We start from the raw sequence: 15,971 nt of genomic DNA, 5'->3' as shown, positions 1-15,971 counted from the left end.
TGTCTCCTACTCCCGCTGAGCTTCCTCGCGTAAGCACACCTGTTCCCGTAGAAATTCTATCATTCGTTGCAGCGCGTCGGCACTTTTCTTTCCCGTTGGTGACGTTTCTTCGCTGTTAGCCGTCGACCTGTTTTCAGGTGCCTCCTTTGTCTTGTAATGGATCAAAAGGTCTGCTGGCATAGTCCTGGCATCAACATTGGGGCGTAGCACTCTGTGTTCACTCCGAGAGCCTGTAGTGCCAGTGTGTGTATCTGCACCTTTTGGAAAAGCTTTCGCAGGGCTTCCGTATGATAGACTGATGGTACCTTGTCGAGTCGTAACAGCTCTTTCATGTGCAGGTCCACCAACTGCTCAGGTCTCCCAAATGTCTCTTTTAGAATCTTGATAGCTTGTTCATAGTTACTTTCGGCCGAGAACGAATTCAATCGCTGCGACTGCTTTGCCGGTTAGTGTCGACATGAGGTAGTTGAACTTCTGTCCATTGCTCATATTAGGCCTCAAGTGAACTGCTGATTCATATTGCGTCCAAAATCTAGTCCATTCAAGGGAATTTCCACTGAACTTAATCATTTCTAATTTCGGCAGCTTCACAAGCTCCGTGGAGTCTTGCGCACCGTGCGTTGCATGACTCGCCGATCCGATTCTCTGTGCTTGCGCTTGAGCTGACAGCATGCCTTCCGTAGCCTCCTTTAAATAGGTCTCGATCTTTGAAGCGATGGCTGCAAGTTTCAAGTCGTATTCTATCACTCTCTGGAATTCACTTTCCTCCATCCGTTATATAACCTTCCATCTGCTCGTTGCACTTCGTTAGGCTTGATGATAGCCTTTATCTGGGCTTGCGTGGCAATCAGATGCTCTCTGTCGGCTCGTTGCTGCATTTGAGCCTCCGCCGCATCAATTAGCTGCGTCACTTGCGTTCGCAACGCCCTTCTCTTCTTCGTGACTACTTCCTTGCTCATTTTTCTTTTCTGAAGTGGAAATTCCGCTTACGTTTGAGGATCCGTTGGCTCCGTGGGTGTTCGGCCTGCTGCGATCTTCTCGTCTTCTCCAGGCTGCTTCGCTGCTCCTCCGCCGTTGTCTTCGCTGCTGCTCGATGGCAGGTTGTCTTCTCTGGGTTGCGGGGAGTTGTATCCTGGTCACGGCACTATCTAGAGACCGCAAGACGTCTACACAGCGTAGGTTTAATGAGAAAGGAACAGCAGAAAAGCTATAGCTGATGATGGTTGCACGCTCCACGAGGCAAGGCGTCTTCTTCCTCACTTCTATTGAGCGCTCTTGTACGGGAGATCCGCTGATGATGATCTTCAACAAGTCTGACTGCAACATGGAGGGAAAAAAAAGTTAGGAGACGGCATTACGTCACGCAGCTAGCCTTCGCAAGCCCAGGTCCGTTGAAGCCGTTCCCTCCGCCGTTTCCCTTTCTCAAGCCGCCGCAGTCGGCCCTCCAAGGTCGGGTGGGCCGGCGGCGGCGGCGGTCTCCGACTCCGGGGCATCTCTCGTGTTTCGTTGGCGGTAGCTGTTCCCCGTCCTTCCTGCATTTGTCTGCTCGGCGATCTCATGCCCGTGTGCGGGCAGGAGTGCCGCGTACGTGCGGAAGACAAAAGCCGTGGGGAAAAAAAAAACAACATATAGCAGGCTTCGCGACAACGGGCCGCAGAGCAGTTTCGAGCAGACGAAATTGAAGAGCGCGGCGGCCCATACAGAAGCGGTGCGGTGGGGTCACGTGGTGCAGTGACGCCTGGGCCGACTTCGATTTTACTTTTTATGTATAGGCTTCACGTTTCTCCGGCGGCGCCGTCTCCTAACTTTTTCTTCCTCCATGGACTGCAACACCTGACCTGACCTGACCTGACATTTACGAGTGATGAGTGCGTTCCCGTCGAACTTCTGCACTGTGTTTTATTAGTGCGCCGTGTTGAGGCCGCTGGACGTTTCACCGCCTACGTGCCGTGGCGAGAGGCAGCAACGCCGGTCAGACGAGGGCACTGGGATGGCGCATGACCACTCCCATCGTAACCAAGCTAGCCACTGCAAACGTAGACCACTTCTACGTAGACCACAGGGTTGTGTTTTTGTTCCAGTACAACGGAGTTAACCTGTGCGAAGGTATAATTGTGTGTTCGGAGTCGTGAGGCAGGCAGGTAATGTTCGCCTTTGCGAAGGTGTAATAACTACCATAATCTGTCTGCTAATCATTTTATTGGTCTGAAACCTTAAGCCAGCTGATAATAGGACATGCAGCCCGGTGGGAGGTAGGGCTGCGCACAGGACAAAGGTTTTTTTTGTTGTTGTTACCAGCTGTAGGAACCAAGCCTTAATAATACACATCCAGGCTTCAAGTAGTGAATGAGAAAATATTAACTAGTTGCACTTAGCCCTGGTGCCAAGCATTTTTTTTCCGTGGGCCCTCTCAAGTTACCGTTTTTAAAATTACCCCTTCTAAGGCACGTTCAAGCTGGTATAATGCCATGCATTCAACAGATGCTGGACAGTTCACTCAATATGTCCTTGATGTGTGCTGTCACATGCCGAAGGTACTTCAGTTGGTACTTTTAGGAACAGATCTTATGATGTGCAATGCTTTCAAGTTCATTTCTTCTGTGTTTAGCGTGACTGAGGACTTGTCTGCAGCAATCTTACCGCAAATAAGTTATTGCTTGTCGAACAGTACCACTACAACTTAAAACTGAAATTAGTCAGGGATGAGGTTTTGCTTGTCAGTTTTCTCTCTCCAGAAGTGTGGCAATGGCAGCTGAGCAGTGGCGTTGCTCGGTAAACTTGCACCCGGGGCCCAGAAAATTTGTCTCCCCCTCACATATACAAAACAATTATTAATAATAAAACTAGTGTTATTGTTATTATTGATAATATTAATGTCTTCTATTGTTAGCATATGAAGGCTGGTTCACACTTGGGACTGGAGTTACCAAAAGCGATTTCTGTCACTCTTGTCACTTGGCATTGCCCTCATTGTGTGACAAGAGCGATTGGTCGCGACAAATTTTGTGTCTTTCATTTGGATACCAATGTAAAAAAAACTTTTTACAGCTACTGAATGCATGGGCTTCGAAACGTCAATGCAAGCATGCATAATATGCGACATGCGATGCGAAATGAAGCCACAGGATACTTGATCTGTAGTTATTTATAATGAACTGGCAATATATTAGAAAAGTAAGCAGCAAGATAAGAAGCCGTGTGTTATTTAGGCAATAATAGCTACACGAGCTTGGTTTAGAGAACCCCAGACGACGACTCTGGTGCAGATCTTGATACACAACACCGACCTTTTCAGTGAATTAGACATCGATAAAAATCCTAACAGTAAGGAGCATCATGGTGTGTCACTCGTGAGCATGAAAACACCATTAGCAGCCGAGAAAGGAGTGGCCAAGAGCTACTTGCGGCAGCACAGGGTGTAATGCGCCAAACCAAAGTAGGGTAGGGGAAAAGTGAAGGCTGATATGCGGCAGTGTGGGAGTACCACATCTACAGTCGATACCAAGTGAATGGATGCCTGCAAGAGCAATGGAGGTGTGAGAGAGTCTCGGGCCTTGTCAGAAAACGACACTATAAGGTGGTCGCCACAGGCGTTCGGAAAGCTTTGCAGCCCGCTGTGACGACTAAATCATGCAGACGTCCCGCGGGCCTGGAGGAGGGTGGCCAGCAATGATAGGGCTGTTTAAAGGCAACACATGCAAGACAAATAGTCGCTTCATTCGCATCAATTTTCCTGTGTCTAGGAACACACCTTGAACAAATTATGCTTGAAGGACCACAGGCGGAGCCTGGTGAAAGAAGGCTGGGGGAGAAATAGAAGTTGTCCCAGCAAATAAACAGCCGGACTTAAAAAAAAGCTATTTTCAAGTATTGTGCAGAAAAAGTGGTATAAAATGTGAAAGAAACGGCCGCCCCATAAATTCGGAAAAACCGCCTGCGCCTGCCCGTTTGTCACTAAAGGCAGCCTCTGTGGCAGCATGCAACTGCTGGAAATTTCTCTGAGTGAGAATTTCAGTACGTTTGAAATAGATACATTGTCGGGTCTCTTTATTTCTATGGTTATGTAATTACTGAGAATGGAAGCAGATAGAAAGGGAACATTTAGCGTTGAAAGAGACGACTGGCCGTACACGAGTCGTCTAAGTGGCTAGTGCACGGCTAGTCGTGTGGATGTTTGTCTGCGACAATGTTGTCGTTTCCTTTCGTACGTTGTAAAAAGATTCCACCACACACTTGCAAATACGTTAATTGACATTGGCGTCTTGGGAAAACGAACACAGTATAAAGTATAAAATGTGAGGTTCGGGCTTACCAGTGAAGCAGCCACCAGCAAATGGAGGAAATCTGAATCGAAGGAGGTTACGAAGCGATAAAGAAAGAACTCTTGAGTAAAATATCAGATTCGTACGGGCCCAAGTGTATCAGCGCCACACTCTGGCTCAAAACCGTTTGGTCGCGTCTATCCCGATGTGTTGGTGACAACGATTTCATTGACGTCGTACAGTCAACTAGTCCAAGACAGATCCTAGGTGAAACAACCTTTTCCCAGTAGCTGAGGAAATAATATCGCCCTCTCCAACCAAAAGTAATAACCAAGAACAAGACGTTTGGGACCCATCTCGATTCCCTCTTCCTTCAGGGGTGACTGGGGTCGCGTTGTAGCGCCGGTCACTCACAAAGCGCCTCGCTGTGGAGCACGGTGCCCGCATGTACACAAGTGGGAGGGTTCGGAGGGAAGGATTTATGTTCTTTGCATCTTTTCCTCCAGTTGGTCACGCTTCTGGAGCGTTTCACTGAAGTCTCTTTTGCGGTCTGATGTTTTGCAGCCGGACGTCGTCGTTGTGCTGTCTGAGTCGTTCCAGTAGATTTTTCCTCCCCAATGCATGGGGAGGGGCACTCAGCTGAAAAATCTTGCATACGACACCGGGCGTCCTGTCCTTTGCCGCACAGTCTTCAACATTTTTTTTCTAGTAATGTACACAAAGCACTCAGCAGAATGCTTTCACTAACACAGAAACTGCCCCTCACTCCCACCTCAATTATCGTGGGGTCTCCCGACCATATTCCGGGATGGGAGCACTCAGCGGATCGAGTGCCTAATGATAGAAAGTGGGTGACGTACCTGGTGTTTATCTTTTTGTTATGCACTTAATTTCGTTGTCCTGTCCTTTTTTTTCTCACCCTCCACCTTGAAAGATGAACCTACCAGAGCAAAATATTAAGGTCATCCGCTTCAAATATTTCTTCACTTAAAACTCCTTCGGACGGCCACACGAAAGCCATGATAATATGGAAAGAAAATGAACACACGGCTGTCCGCTTTATTTATGTTCGCAACGCAGATGCTCATTTATATTGCTCTTAACTTACAGGGGAATGAAATAAAAAAACGTAGATTGACCTGATTAAAAGTTAGGTAAATAAAATAAATGCCTACATAACTGTTCTATTTCTTGCATAATTTGTTCGACAAGCTACTTGTCCGTTGTTCTATTAGTTTAATTACACAAGGCTGCATGGGATATGCCCCTTCCATATAATGCCACCTTCGTACAATTGCCATGTGCTGGCTGTGTCGCTTGGCACGATGAAGGAAGGTCAACGACAAAAAATATGAGCTATCAACACCCGATATCAGATCCTTCGCAATTGCTTAAATCGCGAATTGGTTGGTTAGTGCAAGCACTGAAGGAATCGGGTGCAACCAACGGGAAATCGCGACAACCCATTTGTCTCACCTAATGTTGGACACCTGAGCTCCCACCTCTCCTCTTCCACTGGCGCCCCTCCTCCCAACACAGGCTTAATTTGTACAGTTAGCTCCCCCGCACCAACCTTCATTGCATGTTTCACACTTACTTTCATTTCGTTTTAATTATCAGTCCCCGCTTCCTCAAGATTCAGTCTTCCCCATATTTATTTTTTCAGGTCATTTTCACCTTGGTTTCCTTCTGAAAATATGACAACCGGACGCGTCACTGCGAAGACTACAGAAAATGCTAAACATTCACCATGACCCGTACACAACATCTCATGTGCGTAAAAAAAGCCACATAAATAACCGCCGAGGACACATGACCAAAGTCTCGTAGGCTTGGATGCTTCCCCCTTCACTCCTCCCCCCTACTGATCTCGTCCGCCGCCCCAACAGTGGTCCTGGACGTGGCTTTGTTAGGCCCCTGTTGTCCCATTGAAAAGCAAGCTCGCTCGCTACACCCCTCCGAGCGTCACAGTCATATACCGACGCATCCCCTCTCTAGGAATCGTTCCTTGTTCACCTCCGCTCACCCTGCAGCCAATTAACTCCTCAAGCCGCACCCATCCTCGACTACCGTGACATTCCTGGATGCCAAAATTCTCCTCGCTTTCTTCCATTGTACCAGGAAACAAATTTGAATAGACCAGTGGGGACGTAAATTGAACAGCCCAAAGCTGTGGTCTCGTTACAGTTGTCTTCCAGTTTTCGACGTCAGCATTACACATTGTAGGGGCTCAAGTTGAACTCCCCCCTCCTTTATCGAGGGGCTGGTACCCGGGGCCCAGGGACCCCCGGCCCCCCCTTAGCGACGCCACTGCAGCTGAGTGTTTTTTGTCACTACAAATGACAACTTACCTTTTGTATAATATTTAAAGGTGTGTGATTACCAACTTGGCATTTGTGAATTGAATACAAGTTAAACTTGGCTGTGAATTCAATAAAATATTTTTGAATAGGAATAGTAACAGCTGGCTGCGAATTGAATATTTTCAAACCACACTATCTTTGTTTTGGTGTTTCTAGAGTGTATAAAACATAACTACACCAAAAAAGACAGCTTAGGCAGTCAGAACTAGACACATCTCTGTTCAGGCACTTGCGCTTGACATAAAAAAAATTTAATGTAGCAGAGAAAATAAAACATAGACATGCAAACCAGTGCAACAAGAATTTTGCATACATTGCCATAAAGAAATATGGGTTCCTCAAAATACTGTGAACACAGTAAGCATATTAGGTATATTTAATATGATAGGCAGCAGCCCCCCACTCTCCTCAATGATTGAAAGGAGGCTGGGCATGCTAGTTGCCGGTGGGACCTCACCAACAAACCAGCAATAACGTTTTATTTCTCACTTCTGCTATTATATTTATAGGAAACCTATTCTAGATTATAAGTTTTGCTTTCGTAGTGTTGCACTTGACCTAACATACACCACAGTTAGCAAACACTTGCTTGGTGCAAGGCTTCTGCATTAGGCTTTTGGCACGGCTTCGGTGTCATGCAGAAAAACCAACCCGCAAGGTCTTACCATGTAGTGAAGCTTGAAAGTTTGCACGTCTTCAGATAGAGCAAACATTCGTTCCTCTACTATTTGTAAATTTCAAATATTTGAAACAGAGCTGCAAATCGAATATCAAAAAGTACTCGCACAGTATTCTAAGTTGCGAATGTTCACACACCTTCAAATATACTGCCTGGTCACTTCAGTGTAAGTGTACAATAAGTTTATACAAATAATTTCATGAATGAAAGTTAAAAATGCCATAAGGTGTTCATTATGCAAGTTTGATGCATTTATTTGAAATCACTGATAAGCATTGGGTGCAGTTGATTGGATGGTTAACCTCTCTGTCTTCCCTGTACTATCTCCTACATCCCCTCAAACTCAACGGGTATGGCTTCATTTCTCCTACTCCCTTCTTTAGACACTGCTATGCTTTCCTTTCTTTCTCCACCGGATTCGACCTCCCTCAAAGAATACGCCATTGCCCTTGCAATAGAGCACGCTACTCATACTGTTCCTACCACCACGCCAGTATATATCTTCTCCGACTGTCAGTCAGCCCTTCGTAATTTCGCTAACCACGAGACCCACCCACACACCACTGATTTCGTCACTCCGGGACTTGAATCGAATCCTCGGCCACGCTTCACACCGGTTTGGGTTCCTGGCATGTGCGGAAACGCCTTAGCAGACGCGCTCACCCGAGTACCCTTCCCGGGTTCTTGTACCACCCGCCGACGGTTCGTACTCAACACCGCGCTTCCCGCCATTACCAATTACACGCCCAACGTCTATCACGCACCCTGTACCCACCCCCCAGTTCCCGTCTAACTCGTGAGGCTGCGTACCTCATTCGACAGGCTCAAACCTCTTCACTCCCCTCCCATCACATTCTTCACCACATCTATCGGTGCCCTGGCCATCCTTCCTACCCCAGGTGTTCTTCCTACCCATCCATCCCTCATTCTAATCGGGACTTCACCCCACCATCTCTTACCCAATCCCTCACTTTCATCACTTCCTGGGAGCTCTGGCTGTCTCCCCCGCCGACAGTGAACATCCAGGCTGCCCAGGAAGCTCTCTACAAACACGTGCACCGGATCCGCACAGGCATTCAGGAGTACTGTGTGGATCCGGTGAATTGAACTTTCAAATTAGGACCAGGCATTCAGGAGTACTACGTGGATCCGGTAAATTGAACTTTCAAATTAGGACCTGGACTTAGAAATAAGTGTTTGTTCTCTCTCCTTCCTTCCTTTACAGGGTGGGCATTCATAGGGGCTTGTGTTGGGTAATATGTTGTGTTGTAGTATGTGTGGGTTTGTAGACATCTGTACAACGGCTTTGGACTTAGAGGTTGGTGAGGGAATCTGGCAGGTCTTTTCTGCTTTCTACGAATCCGTGGCTAGTAAATTTGAGGGCAGCAGTGCGTGCCGCCTCATTCCCTTGTAGAAAGGCGTGATGTCCTGATGAGGTAGATGATCACTAGCTTTTGTATGCGTTGTAGTGTATTTGAGGTGTGATGCATCCTCCTTGATAAAGGGACATGCTTACTGGGAAGCACGGTGAAATCTGTCATGGCTGTGCTTGCATCTGTTTTTTGCAAAGTTGTGGAAGTGGTAGTGGTGAGTGTGGCGGGCATCAAGGGTTTCTTATGAGTGATTAACGGCAGACGTCCCAGGGTTTTGTGCTTAAATATGCATCAAAACAGTGAACTGAATGAAGGTGGCTACGCAGGCTAGTTGAGACTTCATCGTGGAAATTTTGGTCAAATGTCAGGCATGACTAAAGGAAAGGATAGGGACAGGAATGAGCTTCGTCAACGAAGCTTCATTTCCCTCTGAGAGTGATTACAAAGTAAACAAAACCCTCATATGACACTGGTTTAACACCACATGTAAAAAGCAATCACAGCTGCTGCACACTTCACACTAATTATTCAGTATTGTATAGTGCATCTGTCTCCCACATTTATCACATAGGCCTCAAAGATTTCTCGTTCCTGTTTTGTGCCATACAACTTCAGCACTCTCGTCGTATCAAATTCTGGCATGCAGCCACCTGGCGTGCATTGAGTCTTGGAGTGGAGCACCAAATCGGTTTCTGTTCCAGTCGTCAGCAATGCGGCATGCTCCCACCACCGCCTGTTGGGGGCTTGTCTGCCCTATCTACCATTAACATACATTGAAATAGGAACAACAAAGCATGTGACTTTTAGTACATGCTGTGCATCATGGTGACGGGCTGTGTAGCCACAGGAGGAACAAAGTTACAAGAATTCGTGTCCAACAGTGTTATGGAAATTGCATTTGAGAATGTTAATTTGGCCCACTGCCGCATGTCGTGCGGGGTCCCGCTACGGTTATCAAACTTGTAGGAACAAGCAGAACACGACGAAGGCTGATAGCAGAATGACAAACGGGCACCAAATATGGTGGTGGGCGAAATAAATATTTTCACAGACCGAACAGTGCCCTCTCGACACCCACATGCAAGTTGGTCGAACTGGAAGTACATAATACCTTAGATAAACTGCACGAAGCTTACCATCACTCCCAAACCTCCCGCCTCAACCACCTACCAGACGAGACACCCTTAAACTCCTCGTATATCCAGCGCCCCAAGAACAGCTACAAAGTGTGCCCCTCCACATCCGTCAACACATTTGTACAGCTCCCATACCGCGATATACGCATCAATACGCTCGTCAGGAAAGCAACCCTCTGGAGATCAACGAAGCTAACGTGGATAATTACAAACTTTTCATTTCTGCGCGCCAAGAGTCCTCTGCAATGATTTAACAAGAATATGCAGCCCCGGAGAGATTACAAGACACGGGATTCGACGAACCAAAGCGACGCGCAGGAATCACCTTTGTAGGTCGCAATAGTCTTGTCTTGTTAATTCTTAGTCAACGACCGTGTGGTGAGCGACAAGAGTTTCGTGCGAACGATCGTTCGTGGCTGGCCGGTCGCAATAGTCTTGTCTTGATATTTCTTAGTCAATGACCGTGTGGTGAGCGACAAGAGTTTCGTGCGAACGATCGTTCGCGGCTGGCCATGATAGCACCGCCGTTTGAAGTTGAAGGCATACGCGCACTCGCACGTCGGAGACGAAACGCCCAGCGGCCTCAACACGGTGCTCTAATGAAATGCAGCGCAGAAGCTTGTCGCGAGCGCACTCATCACTCTCGCAAATCGAGGCGGCACAACTGATGCAGAACGCCCGTGTTCACCGTCGTAACGCACTACGCGCAAATAAGGCGGCCGCACACACTCAGTGTCTCAATCACACGCTGCACGCCACCGTGAGTGCTCTCCAGAAGTTTTTCGAGAGCGCCCTTATCACAATCGCAAGCCGAACACCTATGCACCGCAGCAACAGCAGACAAAAATTACGGCGAGAAGATCGCAGCGAAGTAACCGTACAACAGCCGCCATTTTTTTTAAAACCATGACGTCACGTCCGGCAAAAAAAAGTTATTTGTTTTGTTAGTTGGCGCATGCGCAGTAGGGCTCGTCCACCGTTCCTGAACGTCAGGTGACTGCAACCACGGAGGAAAAAAAAGTTAGGAGACGGCATGACGTCACGCAGCTAGCCTTCGCAAGCCCAGGTCCGTTGAAGCCGCTCCCTCCGCCGTTTCCCTTTCTCAAGCCGCCGCAGTCGGCCCTCCAAGGTCGGGTGGGCCGGCGGCAGCGGCGGTCTCCGACTCCGGGGCATCTCTCGTGTTTCGTTGGCGGTAGCTGTTCCCCGTCCTTCCTGCATTTGTCTGCTCGGCGATCTCATGCCCGTGTGCGGGCAGGAGTGCCGCGTACGTGCGGAAGACAAAAGCCGTGGGAAAAAAACACCAACATATAGCAGGCTTCGCGACAACGGGCCGCAGAGCAGTTTCGAGCAGACGAAATTGAAGAGCGCGGCGGCCCATACAGAGGCGGTGCGGTGGGGTCACGTGATGCAGTGACGCCTGGGCCGACTTCGATTTTACTTTTTATGTATAGGCTTCACGTTTCTCCGGCGGCGCCGTCTCCTAACTTTTTCTTCCTCCATGACTGCAACTACAGGTTTTCCGGCTCAGGTTAATCCAAATGCCCATTGAATATTTAATTCAAGCGCCAACCACTAATTCCTTCGCCAACAAAATTAATCCAGGTACCACAAGAATGTTCAGGAGAGGCACAGCTTTGCGGACTTTGTTGCGAGTGGTGTCGTGAAAACGTGGTGTTTCTTGATCCATTATGGGCAAAATGTCTTATGCGAACAGCTCAATATACATTTTCCAACACGCGCAGACCGTTAACGAGCTGATCGTCTGCAACAGTGCCGTCGATCACACGTCAGAAGCAGAGTAGTCTATATCCAGTAACTCTGCGTCAGAAGTACCGTCTCATCTTCGCGTAACACTCCTTCACAATTTCCTTTGATAAAGACACAGTACATAAATGTCCTTTGCATTTTGATTTTCAATAATTCAATGTTTTTATGCAGTGTTAAGCAATATTTCCGAATTATAATATCGTCTGCGAGATCGTCAGAAATATCGCCTGCTGGCAAAAGAAGTGTCGTCTGCTCGCGTAAAAATGCGCTGGCGAATCTGCTAAGGTAACAATACGCGAGCAGACGACACTTCTGACGATCTCGCAGACGATCACCACACGCCATTTACGGACCAAAATAGACCGCTCTCCTGATCTGTGGATGTTAGTAAATGTCCATTAAGAACACCACGTTTTCAACCCACCACGCGCATCAAAGCCCGCAAAGCTCGCCTAATTCCGCACAAAACACCTCTGGAGTCTGAACAACCTTCCAACAGCTGGATTAAATTGGTTGGCACTTGGATTAAATTGGTTGGCACTTGGATTAAATTCGATGGCGCCTGGATTAAATTCGATGGCGTTTGGATGAAATTCGATGGAGTTTGGATTATATTAGATGGCGGTTGGATTAAATTGGCTGGCGAATGGATTAAATTGAGCGGGAAAACCTGTAGAAATAAAAATTGTTGGCACGCAGCGTGCGAACTAAAAATAAAAATTGTTCCCACGGGGCGTGCGAATAGGGGTGCGTGCAGGTGCGTGGGGCCCAGCTGGCCCGGTTCGTCATTCGCGCTTCGGTACACGGCTGGAAGCTGTGTATTCGCATCCTTCATTGTTTTCACTTTTCAACGTCGTCGTGCGCTGTCTTCGCTCTATTCCCATTCAGCCGTGCCCTCTTCGTTTGCAATGCTTTGCATCCAGCGTGCGAGATCTTCCTCTCGCGCTGGCTGAGGCTGTTTTACGCAACCAGTGGAACGGATTGAACCCCTCGTCCATCTGAACAGAGCGGTCTTCGCGCCCGTAAAAGCACAGACGTTTGGGCTGAAATGGACTGCCTGTACGCGGTAAGTGGCACATCATTCACGCGAAAGTGTGGCTTGCTACGTCAGAGCCTTCGTGAACTTCCACATTGGTAGCGGCTTGCTGTCTGCAGCCGTGTGTAGGTCTCTGTTCGGCGTGCATTCGAGCTCACACGAGGTGGGCCAGTTTGAAATAAAATCTGCTGCTAGATATGTTCCGGTCGTGGGGTTTCAGATGCAGAGGGCCTTATTTTTAGGGGATAGCAAGAAGAATAGACAAGGGAACGAAAAGGCGCCTTCTCTTTTTCTTCGGCACGCCGGGAAAGCAGCGCGTATGCGCAAGAACGCGAAATATACACATCGGTTTATGTGTAGAACGCGAGGCTCGCACGAGAACGGCATCTTGTGTGCGGCCTATGTGCTTTCATGTAGTACACATTTTGGGAAGCGCGATCTGAAAATAGGACTTGAGTTGGGAAATCGATGCAAGTATTCGTGAGGTAGTACAAGTGAGCAGTAGTGAAGTTGTTCTGCATTCCTTTGTGAAGAGGAGCCGTGCTCACACGCTCGCAGTGTGGGTTGAAATTCTTCATTTCATGTGTGTTTAAACGAAGCCTGGTTGGTTGCTTGCTTCCTTTGGGCTTGTCTGTACGCTGACCCAATTTTGTGCACTAGTGCACCTCTCTTTTCTACAGACCAAATTACGCCACATAAGGACGCCAGGATTGGCCAGAAGAGAAGTGCCGAAAGCTGCATGCACGGGACCAGGATGTTCCTACTTTGCATACTTTTATTGTGTTCCGCAGAGAGCCCCTGCTACACTAGCGTCCGAATATCATTTCATTTATTGTCATTTTAAAAGCCCGAAGGCATTACATAAGGGGGGGGGGGGGGGGGGGGGGGCAATAATAACAGGTTGAATAAAGTACACAGTGAACACCGGAGAATTCACGGCACAGCAAAACTTGTTACAAAATTTCAAAAGAAAAAAAAATAACAAAAAATCTATGTACAGGGTACACTGAGGCAAGCTGAAAGACAGAGTAAGCTTATACAAAGGCCAGCATATACAATAAAAGAGGAGCTGGGGCAGCAGGGCAGACACATATGCATTCGTTTACAAGATGGAGCAACAGAAGAATAATTTATGGAGTACATAATTTTGGATGCTGGAGTGGGGGTGATTGGCGAGCGATAAAATAGAGAAGGGAATTACTGTACGTAGCGATTAAGTTTATCGCGAAAGGTTGTGCGGTTTGAACAGGTAGCGATTTCGTTAGGCAACTTGTTCCAAAGTATAATAGAATGTGGGAAAAAGGAGTTATTCATAGCTGAAGTGCGACCAGCGACGCGCTCTATTGGGTGACTGTGGTTTAGGCGGGATGCCGTTCTCGGAGGAGGTTTTAGCAAAGGGTGCCTCAGCCGTGGGTGGTAAAAGAAAATGGAGTAAGCAAAGGCGGGAGATGGTTCGACGCGAAGCTAGCGAAGGGAGGGATAATGAGGGTTTAAGGGCACTCACACTAATGTTGTCAGAATATTGATTACATATAAAGCGGGCAGCTCGGTTCTGACAGCTTCTAATTTGTTTGTAAGGTTGGCTTGTGAAGGGTTCCAAATGGAAGAAGCGTATTCGAGCTTGGGTCTGATGAATGTAAGGTAAGCTAGTTTTTTTATGTCCAGAGATGCCGATTTTAAGTTCCTACGTAAGTAGCGGAGAGCCTGGGAGGCGTCTGCGCAGATTGTTTCCACATGTTTAGTCCAGGACAGAGAGGAGGTCATGTGAACACCGAGATATTTGTAAGTTGAGGTCCGGTCGACAGGAACAGAATTAATTTTTTTGTAGGGGTAAGAAGAAAGGCTTTTTTTGCGTGTGAATGACAATAGCCTGCATTTAGCTAGATTTAAAGGCATGAGTGAGGAGTCGCACCAAGATGAAATCGTATTGAGGTCTTGCTGGAGGTTTTCGGACTCTTCCGGGCTGTGGATGGCCGAATAAACAACGCAGTCGTCCGCAAAAAGCCTTAATTTTGTTAGTATGTTACGTGGAAGGTCATTGATGTAGATAAGGAAGAGGAGAGGGGATAGACAGGCACCCTGGGGGACACCTGACAAAACATCTGCGAGTGGAGAGTGGCAGTTATTGGCGGTGGTGAATTGCTTCCTGTTTTCTAAGAACTGTTCGATCCAAGAGATAAGGTTAGGGGGGAGACCCAGGACGGATAGCTTAGCTACTAGTAGATCATGTGGGACACGGTCAAATGCTTTGGCGAAGTCCAGAAAGATAGCATCCACTTGATTGATTGATTGGTGGTAGTTATCCATTTCGTGGAGAACGTCGTGGGTGAACTCTGCTAGCTGGGTTTCGCAAGGTAGTAGTTTGCAGAAGCCATGTTGATGCGGGTAAAAGAAGTTAATAGAGTCTAGGTGAGTCATAATACTAGTGGCTATGATATGCTCAAGTAGCTTGCATGGTATGCATGTCAGTGAAATCGGACGATAATTGGAGGGCATTGCACGATCACCGGTCTTGAATGTAGGAATAATTTGGGCTTTTTTCCAGTCGTCTGGTATGTCACCTGTTTTTAATGATTGAGTGAATATTATGCAGAGGATCTCGCTAGACAATTCTATGGTGCCTTTAAGTAGTTTGCTATTGATAAGGTCACAACCGGCAGAGGAGTAGAGCCTGAGAGAGTTGATCAATTGAGATATGCCCTCAGGAGAGATTAGTATTTCAGGCATTGGCTGGGGCGAAGGATGCGAGAATGGTAGGGCGGGAGTGGTAGGATGGTCCGCAAAAACCGACGCGAAATAGTTATTAAATGTTGAGGCACACTGGTCTGGACTTACAGGATTACCATCTGAATTGACTAGTTCGGTTTGGCTGGGTTGAGATTTTGAGGACAGGGTACGCCAAAATTTGTTGGGATTAGTTTGGAGCATTGAGAGCAGGTCTGTGGAGAAAAATTGGCGCTTAGCAGCAGCCACTTCGTTGAGGTACTGTTTGGAACTAATGTAGTATTTATCCCATGCCTCAGGGTTGTTGTTAGACTCGGCTCGCCTATAAAGACGTTTCTTCCGGTTAAGCAGGGCTTTGAGGTGTTTGTTAAACCATGGGTTGTTGGAATCTGTGGTAATGAGTATGGAGGGTATGTACCTATTTTTAAGGTTAATCAGCGTAGTCTTGAAAAGCTCCCAGTTAGCGTTGACAGAGTGGGTTAAGTGGATGCTTTGAAAGTTCTCAAGGAAGTGAGCAAGCCCGGAGTTTATCGCTTCGAAGTTAGCCCCTTTGTAGTCTGCAATTAACTGCTTCTTTCGGGATTTTTTGGTCACAGGGGAAGCTAAGGCATTTGAACCAAATGTCATTCGA

General features: G+C 47.4%; 1 protein-coding gene across 5 annotated transcripts in view; it reads left to right on the top strand.

Annotated features, from left to right (window-relative positions):
* The first annotated feature begins 12,332 nt into the window (after positions 1-12,332).
* LOC144178361 (glycerophosphocholine phosphodiesterase GPCPD1-like) overlaps positions 12,333-15,971 on the top strand; it is a 103,350-nt gene continuing 99,711 nt past the window's right edge. For all 5 annotated transcript variants that reach the window (XM_077706159.1, XM_077706177.1, XM_077706153.1 and 2 more), the window contains exon 1: positions 12,333-12,646. Coding sequence is in view for 3 of the 5 variants with exons in the window: in XM_077706177.1 (XP_077562303.1) it covers positions 12,629-12,646 (18 nt within the window). In the remaining 2 variants the exon portion in view is untranslated. The remainder of the gene's footprint in view (positions 12,647-15,971) is intronic.

Source organism: Haemaphysalis longicornis, unplaced genomic scaffold, assembly GCF_048455015.1.
Source record: "Haemaphysalis longicornis isolate Haplotype H1 unplaced genomic scaffold, Haemaphysalis longicornis Haplotype H1 scaffold_1, whole genome shotgun sequence".
NCBI classification, from domain to species: domain Eukaryota; kingdom Metazoa; phylum Arthropoda; class Arachnida; order Ixodida; family Ixodidae; genus Haemaphysalis; species Haemaphysalis longicornis.
The sequence above is the reverse complement of the archived record's forward strand: the minus strand, read 5'-3'. Positions and strand labels throughout refer to the sequence as shown.